Source organism: Asparagus officinalis, chromosome 2 (assembly GCF_001876935.1).
Source record: "Asparagus officinalis chromosome 2, Aspof.V1, whole genome shotgun sequence".
Lineage (NCBI taxonomy): Eukaryota > Viridiplantae > Streptophyta > Magnoliopsida > Asparagales > Asparagaceae > Asparagus > Asparagus officinalis.
The window spans coordinates 30,834,404-30,858,130 of NC_033795.1; the positions used below are offsets into that span (position 1 = coordinate 30,834,404).

The following is a 23,727-nucleotide window of genomic DNA, read 5'->3' on the forward strand; positions in this document are numbered from 1 at the left end:
CGGCGGTCGACCGCTTAGTGCACAGACCCAGACTATGTCTCGGGACTGAGAGCGGTCGACCGAAGGTGGCGCTGCGGTCGACCGGAAAACCCTGTAATCGATTTCCCAGATTTCGACGTTCTGACCGGTCGACCGCCTTGGGCACTGCGGTTGACCGCGTAGCGGTTACGGGCCTGGGTCTGTTTCCTGCTCCAGTTGAGATTTCTGTTTAGTATAAATAGAAACACGACTTGTCTAGGGTTTAGAACTCAGTTTGTAATCATAAAAGAGATCAGGGAGGTTGTTCTTTGATCTAGAGAGATTGTGAGAGAGAGATTTGTAAAAAATCCAATTGATTCTCATAATCTAGAGAAGGTATTTTCCTTCGCCCTAATTCAACTCTTGTGTTCTTCTGTCGTTTTCTTCTTTACCCACTCTTGATAATTCCGCGATCAAGAGTGCTCGCACGGCAACTCGTATCACCTTCTAATATAAATTTACATAACCTAATATGTATCCTATTATTCTCTGTAATTGTGTTCGTACTCGCACCGGTTCACTCCCTCACACTCTCGCTCTTTCCACCATTTCACACCCGCCCCCCGCTCTCTCCCCGCCATGACAAGCGTAGCGGGCGACAATCTCCTCAATCAGTTGCAAGAAGCCCTAGCGTCAGATCCAGACAACCCCTCTCACCACTTCAATCTTGTAAACCCTAACCCCTTCCCTGTTTCTTCTCACCTGCGAAATTTACTGATCAACTTGTCCAATCCAGGGACTTTTCTTTTGGAAAAAGGGGGAGGAAACAGTCGGAGAGGAATCGAAGCGGTACAAAGAGAAATCGGCGGAGCATTTCGTGGCGTCAGCGAAGCTAAACCCTAGCGATGGCGCCTCTTTCAGATTTCTAGGGTATTATTATAGCACGACTTCGGTTGATGAGCAAAGGGCAGCTAAATGTTATCAGAGAGCAGTGAATCTTAGCCCTGAGGATTTCGAAGCTGGGGTGAGTTGAATTATAGTTAGATTTTTTTTTAAAAAAAAATTAGGTTTTGATCGATATTAAGTTTTAACTATCGATAATGCTTAAAGATTTAATTTTTCTATTGAATTTTTGAATTTTGCGACGGTGGAATTGTTTCTCTACTACAGGAAGGGTTGTGTGATTTGTTGGATGGAAGCGGGAAAGAGAGTCTGGAGATGGCTGTGTGTAGAGAAGCATCTGATAAGTCACCAAGGGCATTTTGGGCATTCAGGAGATTGGGATACTTGCAGGTATTTTCAAGTATTTTCTTATTGCCACTCTGAAAAATGCCTTAATTTGTAGCTGGCCTATGTTATATGTTTAATTTATCAAATAGAAACAGTAAATAATTGGAAAAAAGTAAAAAAATAAAAAATAATGGACTCATAGATTGGAAGGCTAAGATTCTGTGCCTATTTGAGGAGCAAACTCCCTGTGAGATATTGTTTCTGAATGTCTATCTATGACTTTCTCGTGTAATCTACTTGGTCCTGGGCTTATGTTCATGCCTTGTCGGTGTCACCTTTTTTTGGCTTTCTTTTCTTTTTTTTGTGGCAAAAACAGCTTAATTAACTCTTCTTCTAGACTACTTAGTGGAGGGCAAGTCATACACACACACACTCTCTCTCTTGTTCATTTATCATGGTACTTGTTAACACTTGTTTTAACTTTTCCCTTATAGACCCATTCTAGAATATCATTTCTAAGACTTTTTAGGAAAATGCTATAGTGTTATATTTTTCTATGTATGAGATGTACCCATATCTTAGAACACGGGTGCCCATGAATCGTGCCATATCAGACTATCCAACACAGACAATTTGGTGAAAATAGGGTATCCTGGTAACACTCGTTGTCTGGCTTTAATGGATTGTTGTCAAGTTGATTTCTGGTTGTAAACTTTGTTCATTTTTGGAGCTTTCCTAAATTTTTTGCTGTATACTATCAATGATCCTTATTGGAGTATGCTTGGCAGTGATACCTCAATAGATTTTATATTTAGTATCCATAGGGAGTAACATGTTACGTTAGTAGCCATGGACTACATGCACCTCGTAATAGCATTGATCTAGAAAGAATCCTAAACTAGTCCACATGCTAATTGGTAAACAAGTTTATATGGTGAAAATCTCTGGAAAATGACCACAAATTTATTGTCAAATCAGTACTCATTGAGCCCGATGTTGTTCTCTCGTTAAGGAAAAAAATATTATTGTTTCCTTAGGTTGCAATAGGCTGAGTTTACGTAATATTTTCTGAAGTGCATCTAGAGATGTTGCTTCTAAGTTAAATATAGTAACTACTGGTGCCCCTGCAACTTTTAATAGACTTTCCTTACCATTTTATTGCATACAAAAATAAGAAACACAATTTAGTATAGCTTCAAGCAAGCACGTTTAAATGTCTGATACCGTATGATTTGTGTGTACACGCGTAAAAACACATTTAAATGCATATATTTCAGCATGATAAATAATTGATATATATATATTTTTATACGCGTGCAATGCACGTGGCTAAATACCATGATTAAACATTTTTGGCTTATTTCCTAACTAAAATTTGTTCCATTCACTTAAATAGTTTTTGCTCACTTTTGTCTCCAAACTTTAACATTGTTGATTATTTTTCTTCTTTGATGCTTGTTTGAATGAGCTACACCCAATATAAATTTTCATATAGAAAATTAAATTGATAGCAAATAGATATACTCTAAAGCCAGTTTAAATTTTTATATTATTGGACCGATATGAAACCAAGCCTTACTTGAGAAAGTACAATGTTACAAAAGTGAAAAACATTGAAATAGTCTTATACAAGAAAGGTGAATATTTAAAACTAATATGACAAGATGATTGTTTAAAAGTATGCTAAAAATGATACAAAAGAGAATATGAAGTTTATTCCTAATCATTGATAGATTTCATAAAAAAATATAAACTAAAGATTAATGCTAACTCCAATATACTTTTTAATGATAAAAACATCCATATAAGCATATAAAAATACTAAAAAGTTCATAAAAAACCCTTCTAAAAATTTTTAATTTCTCTCAAAACAATTAAACTATTATGTCAAGTATTTAGAAAATATTGTCTTTCATTCCTTTTGTTTTTATTTTTTCAATGAGCTGAGATAAATCATTCTTTACCTTATCTTTTTCCTAGACAGATCTAGAGTAGTATCTTAATCATCTACATCTTGTGACATCAAGCTGGAGTTAGATTTTTTGTGCTGTTATTTTTTCTACGCTTGTTAATTTTTTATCTTCTCGTTTAACTTCACAAAGAAGTTGAATATATTTCCGATATTCAACACAAACTTCTTGAAATACATAATTCAAAATTTCTCTAAAATGTTATAATTTCATATATATGAAATTCTTTGTGCTCCTAATTTATTACTTAAATAAGATTAGGAGATGTTTTTTTCTCTCTACAATGAATTATTCTGATGTGTATTGAATAAGAGTATCTGTTATGTTAATAATGTTACATTTGCTCTATCCCTATTATTTTTCACAAGGATTTAAACTAAATATCTGCATTTTTCATTACCAATTTACTTTAGATTATAATATTATTATTTAATTTCTTTAATATTTGGAGAGGAAAGTATGAAATTTATCAATACTTACTAATCTTTCTTATATCTCTATGGAGAATTCTTTTTTGATTGGGATAAAGTTGTTAAATTATTCTTCAATGAAATTTAGTTGGTGCTGCTTTGATAAGTAAGTCTTATGTTAATATCAATTCAAGCGATTCATGGATGTTTTTTGAATTTTATATTTATTTCCTTCACTTTCTCATTTGAAATGGAAATAGTTTAATTCTTTTAAAAGATATCTCTAAACATTCTGATAGTTTCTCCATACGCAATTCCTTATATTCTCTTATACTATAAATATTATTAACATCAGAGATTACTGTTTCTAGATTGTAATCAATTAATACCAAGCTATTATATTATAATATTTTATCAGTTTTATAGACTTAATCTTCTATCAATTAACGCTACTTATGTATTTTTGCTTCTTCAACTTCTTAGTAAAATTATATGCAATTACTTTGATTTATATAGTGACGATAATTTTTAAGCTATCACATATTTTTCAAATGTTTATTCCGTAACCGGATGCTTTTAATCAATTCTTATTGCTTTTTTACCAGCATCTATTTAGACTATTTTCAGATATTGAAAAGGGATAGTAAATCCTAAATTGGAATATATATATATATATATATATATATTAATGAAAGAATATCAAACAATTATGTTTTTCTTTGCCAATCTTTGAAATTTCAGCCTTTTTTTGTGGTTTTGAACTTTTGAGGGTGTGATTTGTAATTTTTAAAACTTTAGGAGTATTTTTAAAAAAAGTTTACTTTTAAGTTTGGTAGTTGTGACTTCTATGCTTCATGTGTTGGTGGTAATTTTTAAATGTTAGGATATTTTTTACAACTCTGAAATTTTGAGAGTGTTTTTTACAATTATTAAAACTTTGGATTATTTTTTTAAAAAATTCAGATTTCAGCAATAGCTAATAGTTTCCAGATTTGTTGTGTACTGGTTATAAAATTTAAAATTTTAGAGTTTTTTGTGATTTTCAAAGGAGTTTTTTTGTATTTTTTTGTAACTTTGAGGTTAATTTTGGTAAATTTTAAATTTTTACGTGCCTGATAGTGATCCCTTGAATTCATTTATGTTATTTACAAATTTTAAAATTTTAGAATTTTATGGCGTCTTTTTGTAATTTAAACTTTTGAAGGTGTTTCTATAATTTTTGAGACATTGAGGATGTTAAATGTCAATTTTAAAATTTTCAGAGGCTGTTAATTTCTTGATCATATTTGTTGTTTTAAGTTTTGAAATGTCAGAAATTTTCAGGTTTATCATGGTAATCCCTTGAATTTCTATGTTGTTTGCAAGTTTTGAGATTTTAGAATTTGAGGGTGCTTGTTTGTAATATGAACTGTTGAGAGTGTTTTCATAATTTTTGAGACATTGAGGGTGTTAACTGTAAATTTTAAATTCTTCGTAGGCTGCTGGTAGTTTCTTAATTTCATGTTTGTTGTTTTAAGTTTTGAAACATCAAGATGTTTTCTATAATTTTAAACTTTTGAGGATATTTTGCATAACGTTAAAACTTTTTAGTGTTTTTTACAATGCTTTATATATTATAGTATGTTAGCTATGTATAATTTCTTTACCTTAGCAAACTAATATCGTAAAGCTGTTTTATATATTTTATTAATATTATTTTTTAAATTGTTGAGCTATAGATAGTTTACGTGGAATTGGGATAGGATATAATTATGATTATGATAGATTAAGATTTAAATGATATATTTAAAATAGTGAAGGGTAATATTGACCATAGAAAGCTTTTCTCGAACTCATGCTTTTAAAGGGTGTATAATAATGTATAATGTATAATGTATAATATAATATATATAAGGAAACTTTGGCAAAGAAATGTATCAGTATTATAAGGAAAAAACATCATCTTTTCATATTTTCTTTGCTGTCCTATATATTTTGTTATCTTCTCTCCCCTTCCCACTAGATTCATCTTGCATGCATATTGAGAGCAGAGAGATGCACACTCGCGTGAACAAACACACTTTCACACAGACGCACGTGTGCGGACACATGCACACACATCTACACTCAACACACGTTACACACCCACACCCAGCACAGAGGTTAACTTTGAATGGGTAATCTTAAATAAATATTAGTTTTACCTTTGAAAGGGATATCTTAAATATGAGTTGCACAATCTAAACCAATTAGGAGTTTTAACTTTTAAGAAAGTTATCATGACTTAATGAGGTTTAACTTTTGAAGGGGTTATCTTACATATGAGATGAGTTTATTATAGAAAGATAAAGCATTTAATTTAAGAGGTGACTATTAAACCTCCAAATCTGTATCAATGTATCGACATTTCTCTCTTCTGATCTTGCATCTAAAAAGCCAAAGTAATTTGGTTGCACATGTCAACTATTTAACAAATCACATAGTAGATTTATGGAAATAGGGTTTTTCCAATATCAGTCCCCAAAATTTTTTGTACTTCGAAATTTGACTCCCCAAGTCTTTATTTTTTGAAATTAGTACCCAAAATCTTTTGTGTTTTGAAATTCGTTCCCCAAATCTTCATATTTTGAAATTAGTTCCCAAAACATGTTAAAGTGTTTTGAAATTAGTCCCCCAAACCTTTCAGCTTGGTGCTAACTAGAGGGACTAATTCAAAAATACCTCTAAGATTTGGGGAACTCGTTTTAGAATATGAAGACTTTAGGGGGCTAACTCAAAACACTTAAAGATTTGGGGACTAATTTCAAAATAGGATTATTTGGGGGACTAATTTCAAAATATGAAAGATTTGGGAGGCGAATAAACAAAACCCGTTGAAATAGCTTTGTTTCATCTTTGATTCAGAAAATGTAGAAGTTTGTATGAAGCACGAGAGGCCCGAATACACTTCTTTTGCTTACAAACTTGGATAATTTGGGTAATTTAGAGATATAATGAATCATTTTTCATTTTCTTTGTTTTTTTGGGGTGGGGGGTGGGGGGGGGGGTTGTTCCCTTGTCCTATTGTCAAACACAATAAAGCAACAGTCAGATTTAGTTTTTTAGGTTAACTTTTATGGGTTTATGTGATGTAGCGCTATAAAATTTTCAGGTACATCAAAGAAATGGTTGGAGGCAGTACAAGCTTCAGCATGCTATACGAGGCTATCCTGCATGTGCTGACCTGTGGGAGGTATAAAGAGCTCGATCTTTTTATAATGGTGCGTATGGTGCTTGTGCTTGATTTGTTGTTACTGTTTGTAATTGCTAAGGCTCTAGGTCTGTCATATCAACGTCTGGGCATGTTTACAGCAGCGATAAAGGTATCTTTCTGTCCTAGCTGCTGTATCTTTTTTGGTATTAACAGTATTCTTGTTTGGTCTTATTCTTGTGTTATTATCTTGATTTCTTAGCCTGACTATTTATCGCAGTAGTGAAATAAGGGCGTTAATGCTGTCTTTCTGTGGTTTACCTGCCATTTACTTCTTCATAGCAGTAAAACTAATTTTTTTGAGAAACATTGTATCTTCTCTTACAAAGAGTTCTGATTTTCAAAGCTAATACCAAAGATTCAAATACATTCTTTGATGGAAGAGTGACAAAATATTCTCTTGCAGAAGATTGTACTGTTTGCGCAAAAGCTAGCTAGAAGAAGACCTGGAATCAGATAGTGAGGCCTGCCCTTAAGTTATAGGACACCAGGATACCTTTCCTATCATGCTTTCTATAAGATAGAAAAGCTATAATAAAGAAATGCCATGCTTCTATAATTGCTTTTGGAGTTTGATAATGACATCTTGAAAATCGGAAAACGAGTAATATTTCATCTTGGCTACATAAGAAATTAATACATTCTGGTGGTTTTTTTTGTGACTTGATATTTCCTTCTCCTTATGACAGTCATATGGTCGGGCGATTGAATTGGAGGACTCAAAAGTATTTTCACTGATTGAAAGTGGGAACATTCTTCTAATGCTAGGATCTTTCCGGAAAGTAAGACCACTGTTGTTTCTATTTGGTTTCTTGAACTTTGAATTGTATATTGCATTTGATGATGCTAAACAGTTTCAAAGAATTGTTCTTGCAAGAGGGCAAGAAAACTATTGTAAATTGTGTTTGAAAGAGGCCTATCTATATATAAAATTATTGTGGCTCATCTATAATAGAAGTGCACATGAAGAAACACGTCTTTCTTAGCTCATGGTCACAGTCTTTTATATGCTAATCAGGCAATTTGAGCAATTCTAATTTCTGTTAGCACATAAGATTTTTTCCCCGCAAATCCTTTGCCAATAAAAGGCTCTGGAAAGATGTTCTGTGTGGATGTGGTTCTGCCCCTGCCACTCAGAAAGAAATTTCTACAATTATATAGTTCTTACTTCTTACCATCTGATGTATACTTGTGCTCACATGATCATGACTTAAAGAAGATGCAATTTTATCGTAACTGTCTTCAAGTTTTATGAGCCTTTGACAATTACTGTTAAGAAAGTAGAAACACAGCTGTATCTTATAAGTGACAATTTAAACTTGTTCTACTCTAATAATTAATCACAGGGAATCGAGCAGTTTCGTAGTGCTTTGAAAATAGCCCCGCAGAATGCATCTGCACACTTTGGACTTGCATCAGGTCTTCTTGGATTGTCAAAAGAATGTGCAAGTTCTGGAGCATTTGGTTGGGGAGCTTCTCTCTTGGAGGTGAGCCATTAAATTTTTGCTTAAAAAACCCGAATCATGTTCTGACTGTAATGTATTGACACTTTATGCATTGCATGTTTTTTTGTAATGTAGGAAGCATCAGAGGTTGTGAAAGCTGGAACACATCTATGTGGAAATGTTTATTCTGCTTGGAAGTTGCATGGGGACATCCAGGTACATGCGGGTAATGATGCTTATCATTGTTCCAATTCCATGTTCAGACAATTCTTACTTTTTTATAATTCATTGACGCTCAAATGTGACTGCACTTGTGCTGTTGCAGTTCTCATGCGACTTATGGTAAAGTAGGCTTTTGTTATAGAAAATGGTTCTCACATTTTATTTTATTGTTTATGTTGATCTTGTTTTTGATTTCTCTACACTGAGCATCTAGATTTTGCAAGCCTAAGTTGCACCGTTTTATACTAGGATGAACTATCTTTCCTGTACGAACTAATCACTTTTGGATATACTGGTACTTCATTTTCACTTGGAATTTTATAAATTTGACACTTTTGATTAGTATTGGCTTCCTTTAGATGTCATGCAATGTTCTTTAGTACTACTATATTCTATCGCCTATCAGTGAAAGGAGAGCAAAGAATGTAGCTGAATGTTTCATGTGCAGTCATTGGGATGTCAATTTGCATCTGATGGTACTAACTTAATTTTTGTAACTATATTACTATATACTCGAAGCTGTTGTCTCTAAGTATTTGTGGACAGCTTGATAATTTATTAAATCAAGCTTGATTTCTAGTTAGGATACTGAACTCCATAAGAACTTTTTTGAAATCATGTGTGAGTAAATTTTAGTAATTTATTGTGAGTCTCTGACTCTGAGTATGATCAATTTGTTGAACAGATATATTGAAGCTAAAGTTATTGCTGATAAACAATAACATAAATAGATTATTTGATTGACCATATCAAATGCGTGACATTAAAATTAGAAGTTTAGATGGCATTTGAAAGTACCCTAGATGGGGGGATGAATAGAGTAATTGCTAATCTAATCCGATAATAATACCAAATTTAAAACTTATAAACTAATATATCCTAATGATGTAATATACAATGAAATATGCAAGGATATACAATTAGACAATGGACGAAATAAACATGAACCACAAGAACAAGAGAGATAGTGCACAAATAACAATTGCAAACACAAGACAAATGATCATGAAGTTCGGTTGACCTACGACCTATGTCTCCGCTCCTCACCCTCGAGGAGAATCTCCCCTATCTCAAAAACAACTACACAATCGGTTTTCAACGCTCACCGATAAACGTTTATAACTCACACAATTGTCAATACACATTACACTCCTCTAAGTGTTGGCCTAGTCTGTGTCACCTTCTTCAAGTGTTCGGAATTACTACCTCTCCCTAGGATTTACAACCGACTCCACTCCTCTTGGAATTGACGCCGTTTCTCACCAATCACTTTTCTAAGTGTCATTGTGTATTACAATGTGTTTTCTCAACAATAAGGCTCAAATACAATGATTTGTTCTCTAACAAGAATGAGAACGAAGTTTAAGCTCACTCAAGGATACAACCCACAACCCAAATGTATACAATATGTGAAATATTAAAGCTCAAGGGGTGTGTGTAAATAATGAGAATATCAAAAATTAAACTCAACTTAATCTAGCAAATATATATATGATAATCAAAATGAGAATAAACTAGATTAAAGAGTTAGAAAAACTTCTCTAAAATGACACAAAGAGATGTAGATGAGAATTAAGGTTGAACTCCTCAAAACCGAAATTGAAAGCCTCTTCTCTTTGTGAAAACTTTTTCACATAAACAAACCAAACTTTTGATCTTTTAAACTTGAAAATAAACTGCCCAAAACACTTGTAAAAACCTTCTAAAAAACCTTAAAAAGAACCAAGGTAAGAAGGGTATATATAGCCCCAAAACCACAGTAGCCAAAAACTAGCTGTTGACTGGAAAATCCTGATCAGTTGACTGATGATGTCATCGGTCTACCGATAAGGTGACCGTTGGGCTGAGTTGGCAGATTTTGAAATTTTACGTAGCTGACTTTATAAAATCAATTAAAAATAAAAAAAAGCTCCAAAAATCGTAAAAATTTTGAGGAAAGTTTCTACACATGTAGATAAATATGTTAGAATTTTTTTTTTGAAATCACTTCGGATTTGTGAGAGATATTGCAGATTCTGAAAATTGCTGACCACTTGATTTTGTAAAATCAATTTAACATAGTAAATCAACTCTAAAATGATAAAATTTTGGGAAATGTTTATAAAAATGTAATAGAACATGTTAGAAAAAGAATTTTTCAAATTGCATTTTCCGTTTGTGAAAGCTCATTTATTTTGTAAAATATTCAATAATACGAAATCGTCAAACACTTGGTTTTTGATGAAATTCTTTCAAACAAGCTTGAAAATTCTTTTGAATGGATTTATAGACTTATTAAAAGATGTAAAAGAGTATCACTAAGTCAATAATCCACAAACACGTTATTTTCTCAAAACGATAAACACGTTATTTTCTCAAAATGATGTATAATGCGATAAATATGTTTATATGAAATATATGTGCAAGAGTACGAATATATGTATTTGTTTCATATTTATATGGCTAAAACTCATCTTTTAAAATATTTGTATAGCTAAATATATCTTTTTGCAAAGTAAAACAACAAATGAAAGTCATATAACGAAACAACGTGTATGTGTATATATTTGAGCTTTAAGCATGACACATAAAGTAAACACCTAAACTAAAAACATACCCAAGCTAAATGATCTCTCGTTGAAGCTCGATCTTGGTAGCAGGAATAAAACTTGATGATGTGTTGATTTAAACGCATAGCTTCATTACTATATCCTCCAACCTCCAAAAGGATATGATCGTGTAGGCGCAAGTCCAACCAACCTCCGACAGAGGATATTTGTGTAGATTACCTAACAAAACAAATATAAACACTCGACACACGATGTTAGGAATTGTTTGTTAATCATCAAAACTAGATTAGACAATAGGCTCATAAACAGGAGACTTAACAATCTCTCCTTTTTTGATGATGACAAACAATCTGCACAAATAGTATATAAAACATGCATGATATCAAATGAATATACAATTTATAATTCACATGCATGAAAAAGCAAAATACTCATAATCCACTTGTTTAAAAGAGAGATAGTGCACAAATGATAATCGCAAACACAAGACAAATAATCACGGAGTTCGGTCGACCCGTGACCTACGTCTCCGCTCCTCATCCTCGAGGAGAATCTCCACTATGTCAAGAACAACTACACAATCAGTTTTTAATGCTCACCGATAAACGTTTACAACTCACACAATTGATAATACACAATACACTCCTCTAGGTGTTGGCCTAGCCTGTGTCACATTCCTCTAGTGTTCGGAATTACTACATCTCCTTAGGATTTACAACCGACGTCACTCCTCTTGGAATTGACATCGTCTTTCACCAACTACTTCTCTAAGTGTCCTTGTGTATTATAATATATTTTCTTAACAATAAGGCTCAAATGTAATGGTTTGTTCTCTAACAAGAATGATAACGAAGTTTAAGCTCACTCAAGGATACAACCCCACAACCCAAATGTATACAATATGTGAAATACTAAAGCTCAAGGGGTGTGTGTAAAAATAATGAGAATATAAAAAATTAAACTGAACTTTAATCTAGCAAATATATATATGATAATCAAAATGAGAATAAACTAGATTAAAGAGTTAGAAAAACTTCTCTAAAATGGCACAAAGAGATGTAGATGAGATTTAAGGTTGAACTCCTCAAAGCCGAAATTGAAAGCTTCTTCTCTTTGTGAAAACTATTTCACATAAACAAACCAAACTTTTGATCTTTTAAACTTGGAAATAAACTGCCAAAAACACTTGTAAAAACCTTCTAAAAAACCTTAAAAAGAGCCAAGGCAAGAAGGGTATATATAACCCCAAAACCACAGCAACCAAAAACTATCCGTTGGCTGGAAAATCAGATGACGTCATCGGTCGACCGATAAGGTGATCGTTGGGCTGCGTTGGCAGATTCTTAAATTTTGCATAGATGACTTTCTAAAATCAATTAAAAATAAAAAACCAGCTTCAAAAATCGTAAATTTTTGAGGAAAGTTTCTACACATGTAGATAAACATGTTAGAAAAAGAATTTTTAAAATATCACTTCAGATTTGTGAGAAATAACTGTTTGAAAACAGATATTACAGATTCTGAAAATTGCTGAACACTTGATTTTATAAAATCAATTTAACATAGTAAGTCAACTCCAAAAATGATAAAACTTTGGGAAATGTTTATAGACATGTAATAGAACATGTTAGAAAAAGAATTTCTCAAATTACATTTCCCTTTGTGAAAGCTCATTTATTTTGTAAACTATTCAATAATACGAAATCGTCAAACATTTGGTTTTTGATGAAATTCTTGCAAACAAGCTTGAAAATTATTTTGAATGGATTTATAGACTTATGAAAAGATGTAAAATAGTATCACTAAGTCAATAATCCACAAACACGTTATTTTCTCAAAACGATAAACGTTATTTTCTCAAAATGATGTATAATGCGATAAATATGAAATATATGTGCAAGAATAGGAATATATGTATTTGTTTCATATTTATATGGCTAAAACTCATCTTTTAAAATATTTGTATGGCTAAACATATCTTTTTGCAAAGTGAAGCAACCAATGAAAGCCATATAATGAAACAACATGTATGTGAATATATTTGAGCTTTAAGCATGGCACATAAAGTAAACACCTAAACTAAAAATATACCCAAACTAATGATCTCTCGTTGAAGCTCGATCTTGGTAGCGGGAATAAAGCTTGATGATGTGTTGACTTAAACACATAGCTTTATTACTATTTTCTCCAACCTCCAAAAGGATGTGATCGTGTAGGTGCAAGTCCAACCAACCTCTGACAGAGGATATTTGTGTAGATTACCTATCAAAACAAATGCAAACACTCGACAAATGATGTTAGGAATTGTTTGTTACTCATCAAAACTAGATTAACAATAGGTTCATAAACATGAGACCTAATAGCATTGTCATTCTATTGACATGTGATGGACCATGGAAATCATGTTAACATCTGCATTGTTTTGTTGGTTAAGATTCAAGAATGCCAAGCTACTTGCTATCTGAATTACACCCTGACTAAAAACAATTACGCAAAAAAGACAGCATCATAATTTTTATTTTTCTGAAGGAAATGGTTTAGCAGGTCAATTTAAGCTCAATTTGTAGTGATTGATGGTGGTTCACAGATATGTCTATGCATATGTATGTGTGCTTGTGTTTCGTACTTGTCTGCGTGTGCGCATGTGTGTCCACGTGTGTGCGGGTTGATGGGCATGGAGTACGCGCATGGTTTTATCCTCATGTTAGCTTACTGTTGAGATATGGCTTCACTTTGAAACTTTTGATCACAGACCTGTCCACTTCAGGTCAAAGCTCAATCCGAATTTTTATTTTGTAGATAATGCCTCAACCAGTTTGAAGTAATATACAGTGTGGATTCGGTAGATCTGAGCTTAAAATGATTGAACAAGCCTGTTCCATTGATTTCAGTATTTTTTCTATTCATACCCAGTTTGAAAGCCACTTATGTTACGATTTTGGGTTTACGTATGTTTCATAAATGAGAGTTTTTTTGTCCAACTAAGCATCTGTGCTTATATGAGCAAATAAATCTATAGCTACGACTACTGTTAACAACCTCACCTATCTCATATATTTAATTGTTGGAAGTCTATTGCTTTGTTCCATGGGTTAAAACTATTTGATTGATAGGCAATTGGATGAGGTAGGCCTCCCTGCTCACAGACTTGGTGTCTTTGCTTAGTGGCAAACCCTTCCCATGAGTCATGCCTTTGGTTTGTGCAGGAAATTGGTCATCTGTCAAATATAATCGAGATTACTTACACGTTTACCAGTGCTTCATGGAGCCTCCTATACTATCATTTGTTCTAGATATATGTTATGTTGGTGGGATAATGCTTTGGTGATATTTTTTATATGCCACAATTACTGTGTTCAGGATGCCCAATACTTAAATTGAATAATCTATATGCCACAATTTTGGTGATATTTTTTATATGCCACGTTTACCAGTGCTTCACAGCAGTACTTAAAGCATTTTTATTTTCCTATCAACATCAGAGTGCATATGCAAAATGCTTTCCATGGGATGATAAAAGGACCTGTGATGAAATTAATGAGGGTAGTTTCAAGATTTCCATCAATAACTGGAAGAAGACATGCCTTTTCGCTGCAAATGATGCTAAGCGCTCATATCAGCGAGCTTTACACTTGGCACCGTGGCATGCAAACATCTATACCGATGTTGCTATCACCTTGGATCTTATAGATTCTTCAGAGGAGAAAGAGACGCCAGAAACTGATGTTTGGTAGGATCCATTTACAAACTAGCTATCAATAGAACCATCTCATATATTTCAACTGAAGCTGATCCTGTTTTCCTTTCTATTCATTCATCAGGCAGATACCAGAGAGGATGTCCATGGGAAGCTTACTGCTTGAAGGAGTGAACTGTGAGTCATGGGTCATATTGAGTTGCTTGTCCAAAGATCCTGCATTGAAACAACATGCTTTGATTAGGGGCTTGCAGCTGGATGCATCTCTATCTATCGCATGGGCATATCTTGGCAAGGTAATGATGGTTGCTTGTTTGATCTGCACGCAATATTTCTGATGTGTTTATTTTGCAGATGTACAGAAATTTAGGTGAAAGGCAGTTGGCTGGGCAAGCATTTGATCGTGCTAGAAGCATAGATCCCTCACTAGCATTACCTTGGGCCGGAATGTCAGCAGATTTTCATGAAGGGTAAATTTGTATTTTTGTTATTGCCATTCCAGAGATGATTGTTTGTTTCAGAGTACACATTATCAATCTTTAACTATATATTTATAATTTATTCTTTAAGGACATTGTCAACAAGTGAGGCCTATGAAAGCTGCCTGAGGGCCGCACAGATACTTCCTGTAAGTACGAACTTGTGATTGTTCTTATTTTATTCTTTCTCTATGTTATATTAGCAAAATGACACACACACACACACACATATATACATATACGTATATACATATATATATACATATACGTATATACATATATATATATATATATATATATATATATATATATATATATATATATATATATATACGTGTATATATATATTATATATATATATATATATACATCTACTTATATACATATACATATACGTGTATATATGTATATACGTATATGTACATATACATACATACACACACATACATATATACATAAATATGCGCAAGCGAAACACTTCCTTACATACTTCTGTTCCTTTTCCCCTTTATAATATTCAATATGGAAAGCAATGAATATTACTATCTTCATATTTACATTGGTCTTCGTCTGTTGCTTAACTAGGATGGTCATTCACCTTTCTAAAAACTATCATGAATAAACGCCTACGTCAAATGCAAGTTCGTAAGACTGAGGGAGATAAACTTAGGGTATGTTTGAGGAAGATGTATAAATAGTGCAATAGTTTCTAAACCCTTTCTATTCGTACATAAATGTTATTCCTGACTTCTTCCTAGGTGGTACTATTGCTGTGTATCTCTTTGACATTGTTAAGAACACAAAAGGAGCATGAAGGGTGAGGATGTTAGAGGTGGTGGTGTCAAGGGCCAAATTCTTTTTTTGGGAGGGGATATTGGGGTGTTTGAGGGTGTGTTTATTTATTTATTTATTTATTTATTTTTTTTTTGGGGTGGGGGGGGGTAGGAGGGTAAATTTCGAGCATTCTTTTGCTAGTTTGAAAACCATTTGCTACATATTTTTCCTTTTACTTCCTTCAGATTTAAGCAGAACATGGAAGAGCCTCTTTGTCCTGACATAGTGATAGATCATAGGCATTGTTTTAAATATCCCCGACATGGCCCGATATATCCCCCGATATATCCTTTTACAGGGCTTGCCGCAACCGATATGGTCTTTAAATATCCTTTACCGCTTTTTGGCTGTTTTGAGCAATAAATCCCCGATATGGACGATATATTAGCCGATATGTGGACCAATATATCTTTGTATATACCTTGTTGCAAAATAATATACCGTATTTGGAATTTCTGGGCGAGATATCAAGATTTCCCCATTATATCAAATGATATTTTTCCCTAAAAAAGCAGATCGAATGTTGCAACGTTGCTTTGCACTTTTGTTTGTTTTAGAAGGTTGATTAGTGATCCTAAACATATATTATTCATATTTTGTATGCTTAAATTTCATTACATATGTTGAGATTACATTTTAATGCATTATACTATGTATGCAAACATTCATTATGACATTCCGATATTTACCACATATCCCCGATATTTCCCCGATATCCACAATCCGATATGAATTTTGGTCATCCGATATTTTCCCGATATCCGATATTTAAAACCTTGATCATAGGAGGTTCCAAGCTCAAGACCAGGTCACACACTTGTTAAAAAATGAGAAAAAACGCTGAACCTCAGATAGTTGTGAGTGCGAGTCTATTCAACATGCTAACTCATATAACATATATGTACGCGGCATCACGTATCTCTTTCAAGGAACTTGGTTATTCTAAATGCTCTCTCACTTTGCTATTATTTCATTTTATGGGATGAGCATTTTTTTTTCACCTAAAGACATTGATATTTTCTTACTAAATTCTATCTGCCGCATGATGTGTTCAGTCTTTATGTGAAGACATGGTTATAGCATTAGCTCTCGTGTAACACCCCCAAGAGAGAACTTCCAAGTAGGTCACCCGCCTGAAATTACTCCTGCAAGTGCATGCATAAGCATAACCATGGAAGATTTCCAAAATTTCTCCCTTGGGATTATAGTTACAATAATTTTTGAGTTATAGGAATCTTATATATTAGAGATATATTAGAGACCTTCTAACATATAGCCCATGTGGAACTATTCAGTTTAGTTGACTCGCAATGATTTACAGTCCCAATCATGGCATTGCGTCCTTGCCATACTAGCGTTGTGCCAAGTCACATGGGATTCTAGGGGTGACTTCTACAATTCAAAAGGTGATCCTACTGAGTTAAGAATCATCTCCTGCCACATCCATATATTTTTTGGCACTTTTCTCCAGGTAACAATTAGTTCCATAAGACATTTAGTTTTGAACAGTTTGGACTACAGTGGTACCATGCGCATATGTTACAGGTGATAACTTACTCGCCTTATCTTGAAACTGCTCCAAAAAACACACTTAACCTTGAAAGTTATCCATGATTCCTTCCTTGAATGCGAGCCAAATTTGTTCTTAAAATCATGGGAATTAATGAATTATCATATTCTACAGATTTTCCTACTGCATATCTCATGTGATACTTGTTCACTTGAGGTCTCGATTATAGGATACGGCATCTTGCTACTGACTGATGGGATTTTGGAAGTGTACCAATTGAAATCTAGAGCTAGGCTCTACAAACTGAAGTGGTGATCTCCATCACACCTTTGTGTTATGTGATACTTTGCCCCATCAAGGTTTTAAATATTGGATATCTAGGAAATGTCGAATGGCCAAAATTCATGTCAGATATCGGGGAAATATCGGGATATGTGATAAATATCAGAGTGTCGTATCGGATAATGTACATATATAATATAATGTTCTAAAATGTAATCTAAGCATACTAAATGAAATCTAAGCATTAAAAAAAATGAAAATAATGTGTTTAGCATCATTAACCAGCTGTAAAAACTTATTCAGGGAAAAGAGCCTATGACGATTTCCTAAGAGACTTCATAGGCTGAAATTTTTGCTAAAAGACATCAAATTTTTTTGTAGAACTATATCATTTTGCAACAAGCCACATAAACAGGACAGGACATATCGCCTAATATATTGGTCATGTCTGGGATATATCATCGAAAAATTGTCAAAAAGCGATAAAGGATATTGAGACCATATTGTTTTTCGGCAAGCCTTATAAAAGGTATTTCAGCAGATATATTGGCTATATCGGGGGTATTTAAAACAATGGGCCTATGTGAGATTTGGTTTCATATGTTTCTGACTAGTGCTAATCTCTGATATCATATCTAACACCATGCTCGCCCATGCACACTTTCCTTTCCTGCGGAAATTTCCCAGGAGGTTACGTTCTTGGAGTTGCTCTCACATCTCACAAGTACGGATAACCATGAAAGTTATTCACGATTCTTCTCTCAAAAATTCTGTCTATGGTTCATAACAATTGTTATTTGTTATATCCAATATCCTTCTAACTAATATCCCATGTGAGTCTATCATGGAGTGTTACATATTTATAGCGTGATATAAAATAATGTGTGCAATAGGACTGTTGGTTTTCCATTGAGGTTTCAACTGCTTACAGTGGACACAGGTAATGTTGTACTTGAGCAACGTTTTTCATGCAAAGCAACTCTATTATTTTAGATGAAGCATATCCACTATCATGATCTTATTTTCCCTCTGATCCAGAGCAGAGAATGTGGAATCAAATGCAAAACTTCTTGTTTACTTCTAAGGGAATGTCGTGTACCCAAGTTGCACATTGTTTATGTGGGACTTTATTGTGTTTTCCTTTTTCTCTCCATCCTTTTTCCTTACTATTTGGTTGCATGCAGGTGGCTGAATTCCAAATGGGCCTCGGAAAGCTGGCTGTTCTTTCTGGTCACCTACTATCTCCACAGGTATACAGTTGTGCATGTGTGCAAACACGAAACCTTTGCTGGTAGGTTTCCTTATATTATCTTGAAACTATGGTTGTTAAACATATCTTTGTACAAATTTGATCCATTACCTAGGTATTTGGAGCCATAAGACAGGCTGTTCAGCGTGCACCTTGTTGTCCAGAGTCGCATAATCTAAATGGTCTGGTATGTGAGGCACGTTCAGATTATCAGTCTGCAATAGCTGCGTATCGGCTGGCACAATGTGCTTTAAAAATTGGTTGCTACTCCAAGGACGTTCTCAGGTGTCATCAAGCAGATGTTTCAATCAATCTTGCCAGAGCACTTTGCCAGGTAAACTAACTATGCATTGCATACTTTAGTTGATATATGTCCTCCTTTGTGAAACCTTCAGTTCTCTTTATCCATATAATCTCAGACTCAGCTTTCAAGCACTCATGCCTTGGAATAAAATAGAACTGTCCAGCACTGGATAAATTAAAAGTATATCAGCATTTTTAGTTCATATGTAAAGATCATTTAACAATTCTTCCTCCTTGCAGGCAGATTATGCAATGGACGCTGCACGTGAGTGTGAGCATTTGGAGAAAGATGGTAGGACCTATTTACTTATAAAATTTCTGTGATCTCGTTTCATGTTGTGGTATGTCCTACTTTGCGAGCAATATACATATAGACTCACCACCGCTGCCACCATTCCACGCCTTTTCCTACTTAAAATGTAAGATGTCATCATTTGCCATAACGAATCACATTTATCTCTGAGACACAGCTAAAAGGAAATGGATTCACTTGTTTGTGAACTTGTTTCTATTTTCCGTCATGCATATGTATTAGACAAGAGGTGGAGCTTCAGCTTAAACAAATCTTTAACCTTCTCCTAATGTATGAAATCTATTATGGGTAATAGCTATTGAAGATAGATATAAAGACTTTTGATAACTTTTGATTTCGTATAAAATAGAAAGGTGGGCTATACAGATGGGAGGGTATTTGAGTCCATTAATTTTTTTTTCTCTCAACCGATTCTCCTATTTTTTTTCTCCTAAGGTGCTTACCTGTCTTTCTCCCAGTTCTCTCTCTTCTTTGCCTCCTCCTTACTTAGTATGATGAATATACAATTCACAGTAATGATATCTTGAAGATAATCGTATCTTTAAATAAAAATTTTTAAACAGAAAAACAGTGATACCTTTAATATTTCCTCTTCATGTTTATCAAAATTAGGAAGGAAGAGATTGATTTTTTGAAGTAATTAATGACATCGAAGGTAAATTAGAAAAAAAAAACTTTGAAAAAGTAGAAGGAAAAGTACTAAAAAGAGATAAAAATAATATATGATTATTTTTCCTTAAAAAGTTCTGTTGAGAAATAATTAGGACAGCTTTTAAGAATCCTAATCCCTTGTTGCTCTAAAATAAGATTAGTTGCTCTTTTAGAGTTCAAGTTATTTACAATTTTAATCATGGAACAACTCTCAACTACTTTAACCTTGAAACAAGGATTAGAGACAAATCGCTTTAGGCTAAAAATTATGGAATATGCCATTGATACCCAACGTTAATATTTGGTGCACCATGGCTGTTGCTAACAATAAAAACCATGAGAGAAATGGATCCACAATAATATATGTTGCAGGACCCGTCTCCATGCATGCTCTTCAACTTGTTTATATGTGCACGTGCTTTGGCCTCTATAGAGACAAAATGTTGGTTGTATGTACTGTCTGGTTGATAAAAGTTTAAAAATTTGGTGATTGTTTTACTAACAAATTATTGTTTCAATTTTTGAAGATCTGCTTGATAGCAGTGCCTTGCAAATATATGCTGTTGCATTGTGGAAACTTGGAAATAGAGACTTGGCTTTCACTTTGGCAAAAAAAATGGCCAAGATTGTGTCCACCATGAAGCCGAGATGTGCAGTTGCTGCTCTAGGATTGGTATGCTCATTAGTATACTGTATTTCAGGACTGAATCCTTCAGCAACATTTCTTCAAAAGATTCCGACAGAATTTTTACATAGCACAAAAATGAGTTTCATAGTTGCCACGATCAATGCTTTGGATCAAAGCAGTCGGCTTGAAATGCTTCTCCAAAGTAGTCTTCAAACTTTTGCTTCTCACGAGTCTGTCGCTGAATTACATTCCATAATTTGTATGAGTAAAATTGTAAGTTCTTTAGATTTATATACAGTAAATTTTACATGGTGACGTTTTGGGTTTTACACAATTCCTAACATTTGAATTGGCTGGAATTTTTTTTACCAATTTGAATTAGCAGATGGGTCATGGATCAGAACAAAACCTTGAAATTCACAGGGGAGTAGACTACCTGAAGAAAGTCCTTCACATGTATCCTGACAGCAACTTAATAAGGTGATTTGCTGTTTGGGTACTTGTTACATTTGCTCCTCAATACATTTTTTGGCTAAAGCTAAGGGTGTGTTTGGCAATTAACAAAATTTGTTTTAGGTGGTTCAACTTTGGTCCAATATCTTGATTTTAGTTTAGCAAAAGTTGGACCCAAATTGAACTAGTTCTTTCTAGTTCAAAATTTAGCCCCTAAACTAGTTCTTTTGTTAACCAACCCTATGGTTTAACTTTGGCCTAGTTAAGATAAAACTAGTCTAGCCCAATTTTATTTTGAGGTTGCCAAACTCACCCCTATTTGGCAAACCACTAAAACCGGACCATGTTCAAACCTGCTCCAGTTTTAGTGCCTTTTTGTATTTGGTAAAAGCGGGGCAATTCTGGCCCCACTTCTGTTAGTTCATTTTCAGCCTCTTAACCAGGCTATAATTGGTCCACCCCCTACCTAGGACCAATCTTAGCCTGGTTAAGAAATAAGACAAGGTTGGCCTGTTTTTTCCCAGGTTGTAAAACAGAGTCAAGAACCTTAAATGTATACATGACATTGCTTGAAGATAAAGGAGACGAGGGTCTGTTTCGGGCAAAATATTGCAATTGTTACACAGTTGTAGTTGCAGTTTGTTTTGCTTTAACTGACCATGTGGACACTACATAAGAGAGAGAAGAAAATAAGGGTCGGATCGGAAATATTGTACTTTTAGTTCATTAAAAGTTATTAACCCATAATTAACTATTAATTATCATAAAATTTCCTGCACAGAAGAGGCAAGAAGGTTGAACAGAAATATATTTGGAAAGGCAACTCCTAAAATTGCTCATAGTGATTGTAATTATTACTTTGGAGAGCGTCATAATGAGGCTCTTACTATTTCATTTGAAAAGCTGGTGTTGGTCCAATTCCCAGTGAGAAATGTTGACTTATCTATTGTACATCAACATAGAGTAGTTCGGTTGTGTGTGGGAGATTTGGGTTTCTTGTGGATGGGTAGGTGGGGGTGGAACAGGGAGGTCAATTTTGATCTTATATTGGTAGATATAACAATGAGAAAAAAGTATTTGCATATGTTAGTTTATGTTTTACATGCAATGGTAACACGAATTTTAACAAGTTTATTATAATGGTTAAAGAAACTGAATAAGTCTGATATTATAAAATATCGTCAAGCAACACACATCACAAATTCCTTGGAACAGGGAATTTTTTGTTAATAATATGGAAAATTGATAGTTTGATACAGATGCATTTACAAATTAAATGAAATAGGGAAAATATCATTTATTCCCTTGACTTACTAGTCTCAGATACATCTCCAATTCATCCAGGACACATCATAGATTTCTTAATACCCCCTTTTTGTCTAATGTTTGAATGTCTCACGTGCCATGAATTGTAGATTATATGTGTCTATGCATTCTGTTTGTGATATATTCTTTATATTTTGTTAGGATATGTAGTTGCTGCCCTGTATGGTTTCATGTCCTTGCTAGTAGCTAATTGCTCTTCTTTGACTATACAATAATCCTAAATGGCTGATGCATATTCAGAAGAGTTCATAGCATTTGTTAATCACTTATATGTGCACATTTGGTGAGATCAAATTTTCTTTGACATGTTTATTGTTCCTGCTGCACCCCGTATGTCCTTTACAGGGATTAATTGTTTTTCTCTGACTTCAATGTAATCCTTAAATGGCAACATTTTTTTATGCGAAGCTGGCAACCATATCTCAGTTGCTCCCGTTAAACCTTACCAAATATGCAAATTGGTGCTGATCATTGCTAGATGTTAAAGTGGAATAAAAGTTGCAAGTGCAGCTTTTGAATTATTTCTATATTGCCACTGCTCTTCTTGGCTATTTTATTATCCTGTTTTGGATCCATTTACATTAAATTGTAATTGCATAAATCTGATTATGGATGCAAATTTTTTAATTTTTTTCCTTTAATATACCAGGGCAAGTTTAGTTCAACTTTTAGTAAATTACATGCCATAGTGAACACAAAGATTTCTTTGCACTATTGCGTTGAAATGTGTTTCCATGATCAGTGGCTAGCACGGCCAAAGTTCTTCAAAACTGTACCGAAAGAATCCATCTAATATATGGGGTAGAAACTCTTCTTTATATTTCTATCCAAATAAAGTGGACAAAACAGTGAAACTATTGTGGTTTCAAAACTTTTAGCTTAGCGTAAAATTTATATAGGGTAAATTTCACTTGAACCTTGGGGGTTTTGCAGATGACCCTTTGAACTTTGTTTATTCCATATAACCTCCTTGAATTTTGGGGTGTCTC

At 33.8% G+C, this 23,727-nt stretch overlaps 2 protein-coding genes across 2 annotated transcripts in view; both read left to right on the forward strand.

The window, feature by feature from the left end:
- Positions 501–1,573, forward strand: LOC109831017 (tetratricopeptide repeat protein SKI3-like). Its single transcript, XM_020398362.1, has 4 exons — positions 501–687; positions 755–982; positions 1,129–1,251; positions 1,565–1,573. The coding sequence occupies exons 1-4, from the start codon at positions 598–600 to the stop codon at positions 1,571–1,573; spliced, it is 450 nt and encodes a 149-aa protein (XP_020253951.1). The 5' UTR covers positions 501–597.
- LOC109830617 (tetratricopeptide repeat protein SKI3-like) overlaps positions 6,699–23,727 on the forward strand; it is a 28,871-nt gene continuing 11,842 nt past the window's right edge. Inside the window, 14 exon segments of the mRNA XM_020397930.1 lie at positions 6,699–6,779; positions 6,859–6,909; positions 7,487–7,579; positions 8,144–8,284; positions 8,378–8,458; positions 14,496–14,743; positions 14,835–15,006; positions 15,065–15,180; positions 15,281–15,338; positions 19,000–19,065; positions 19,180–19,398; positions 19,608–19,659; positions 20,859–21,232; positions 21,342–21,439. Coding sequence (XP_020253519.1) covers positions 6,889–6,909; positions 7,487–7,579; positions 8,144–8,284; positions 8,378–8,458; positions 14,496–14,743; positions 14,835–15,006; positions 15,065–15,180; positions 15,281–15,338; positions 19,000–19,065; positions 19,180–19,398; positions 19,608–19,659; positions 20,859–21,232; positions 21,342–21,439 — 1,739 coding nt within the window. The 5' untranslated portion in view covers positions 6,699–6,779; positions 6,859–6,888.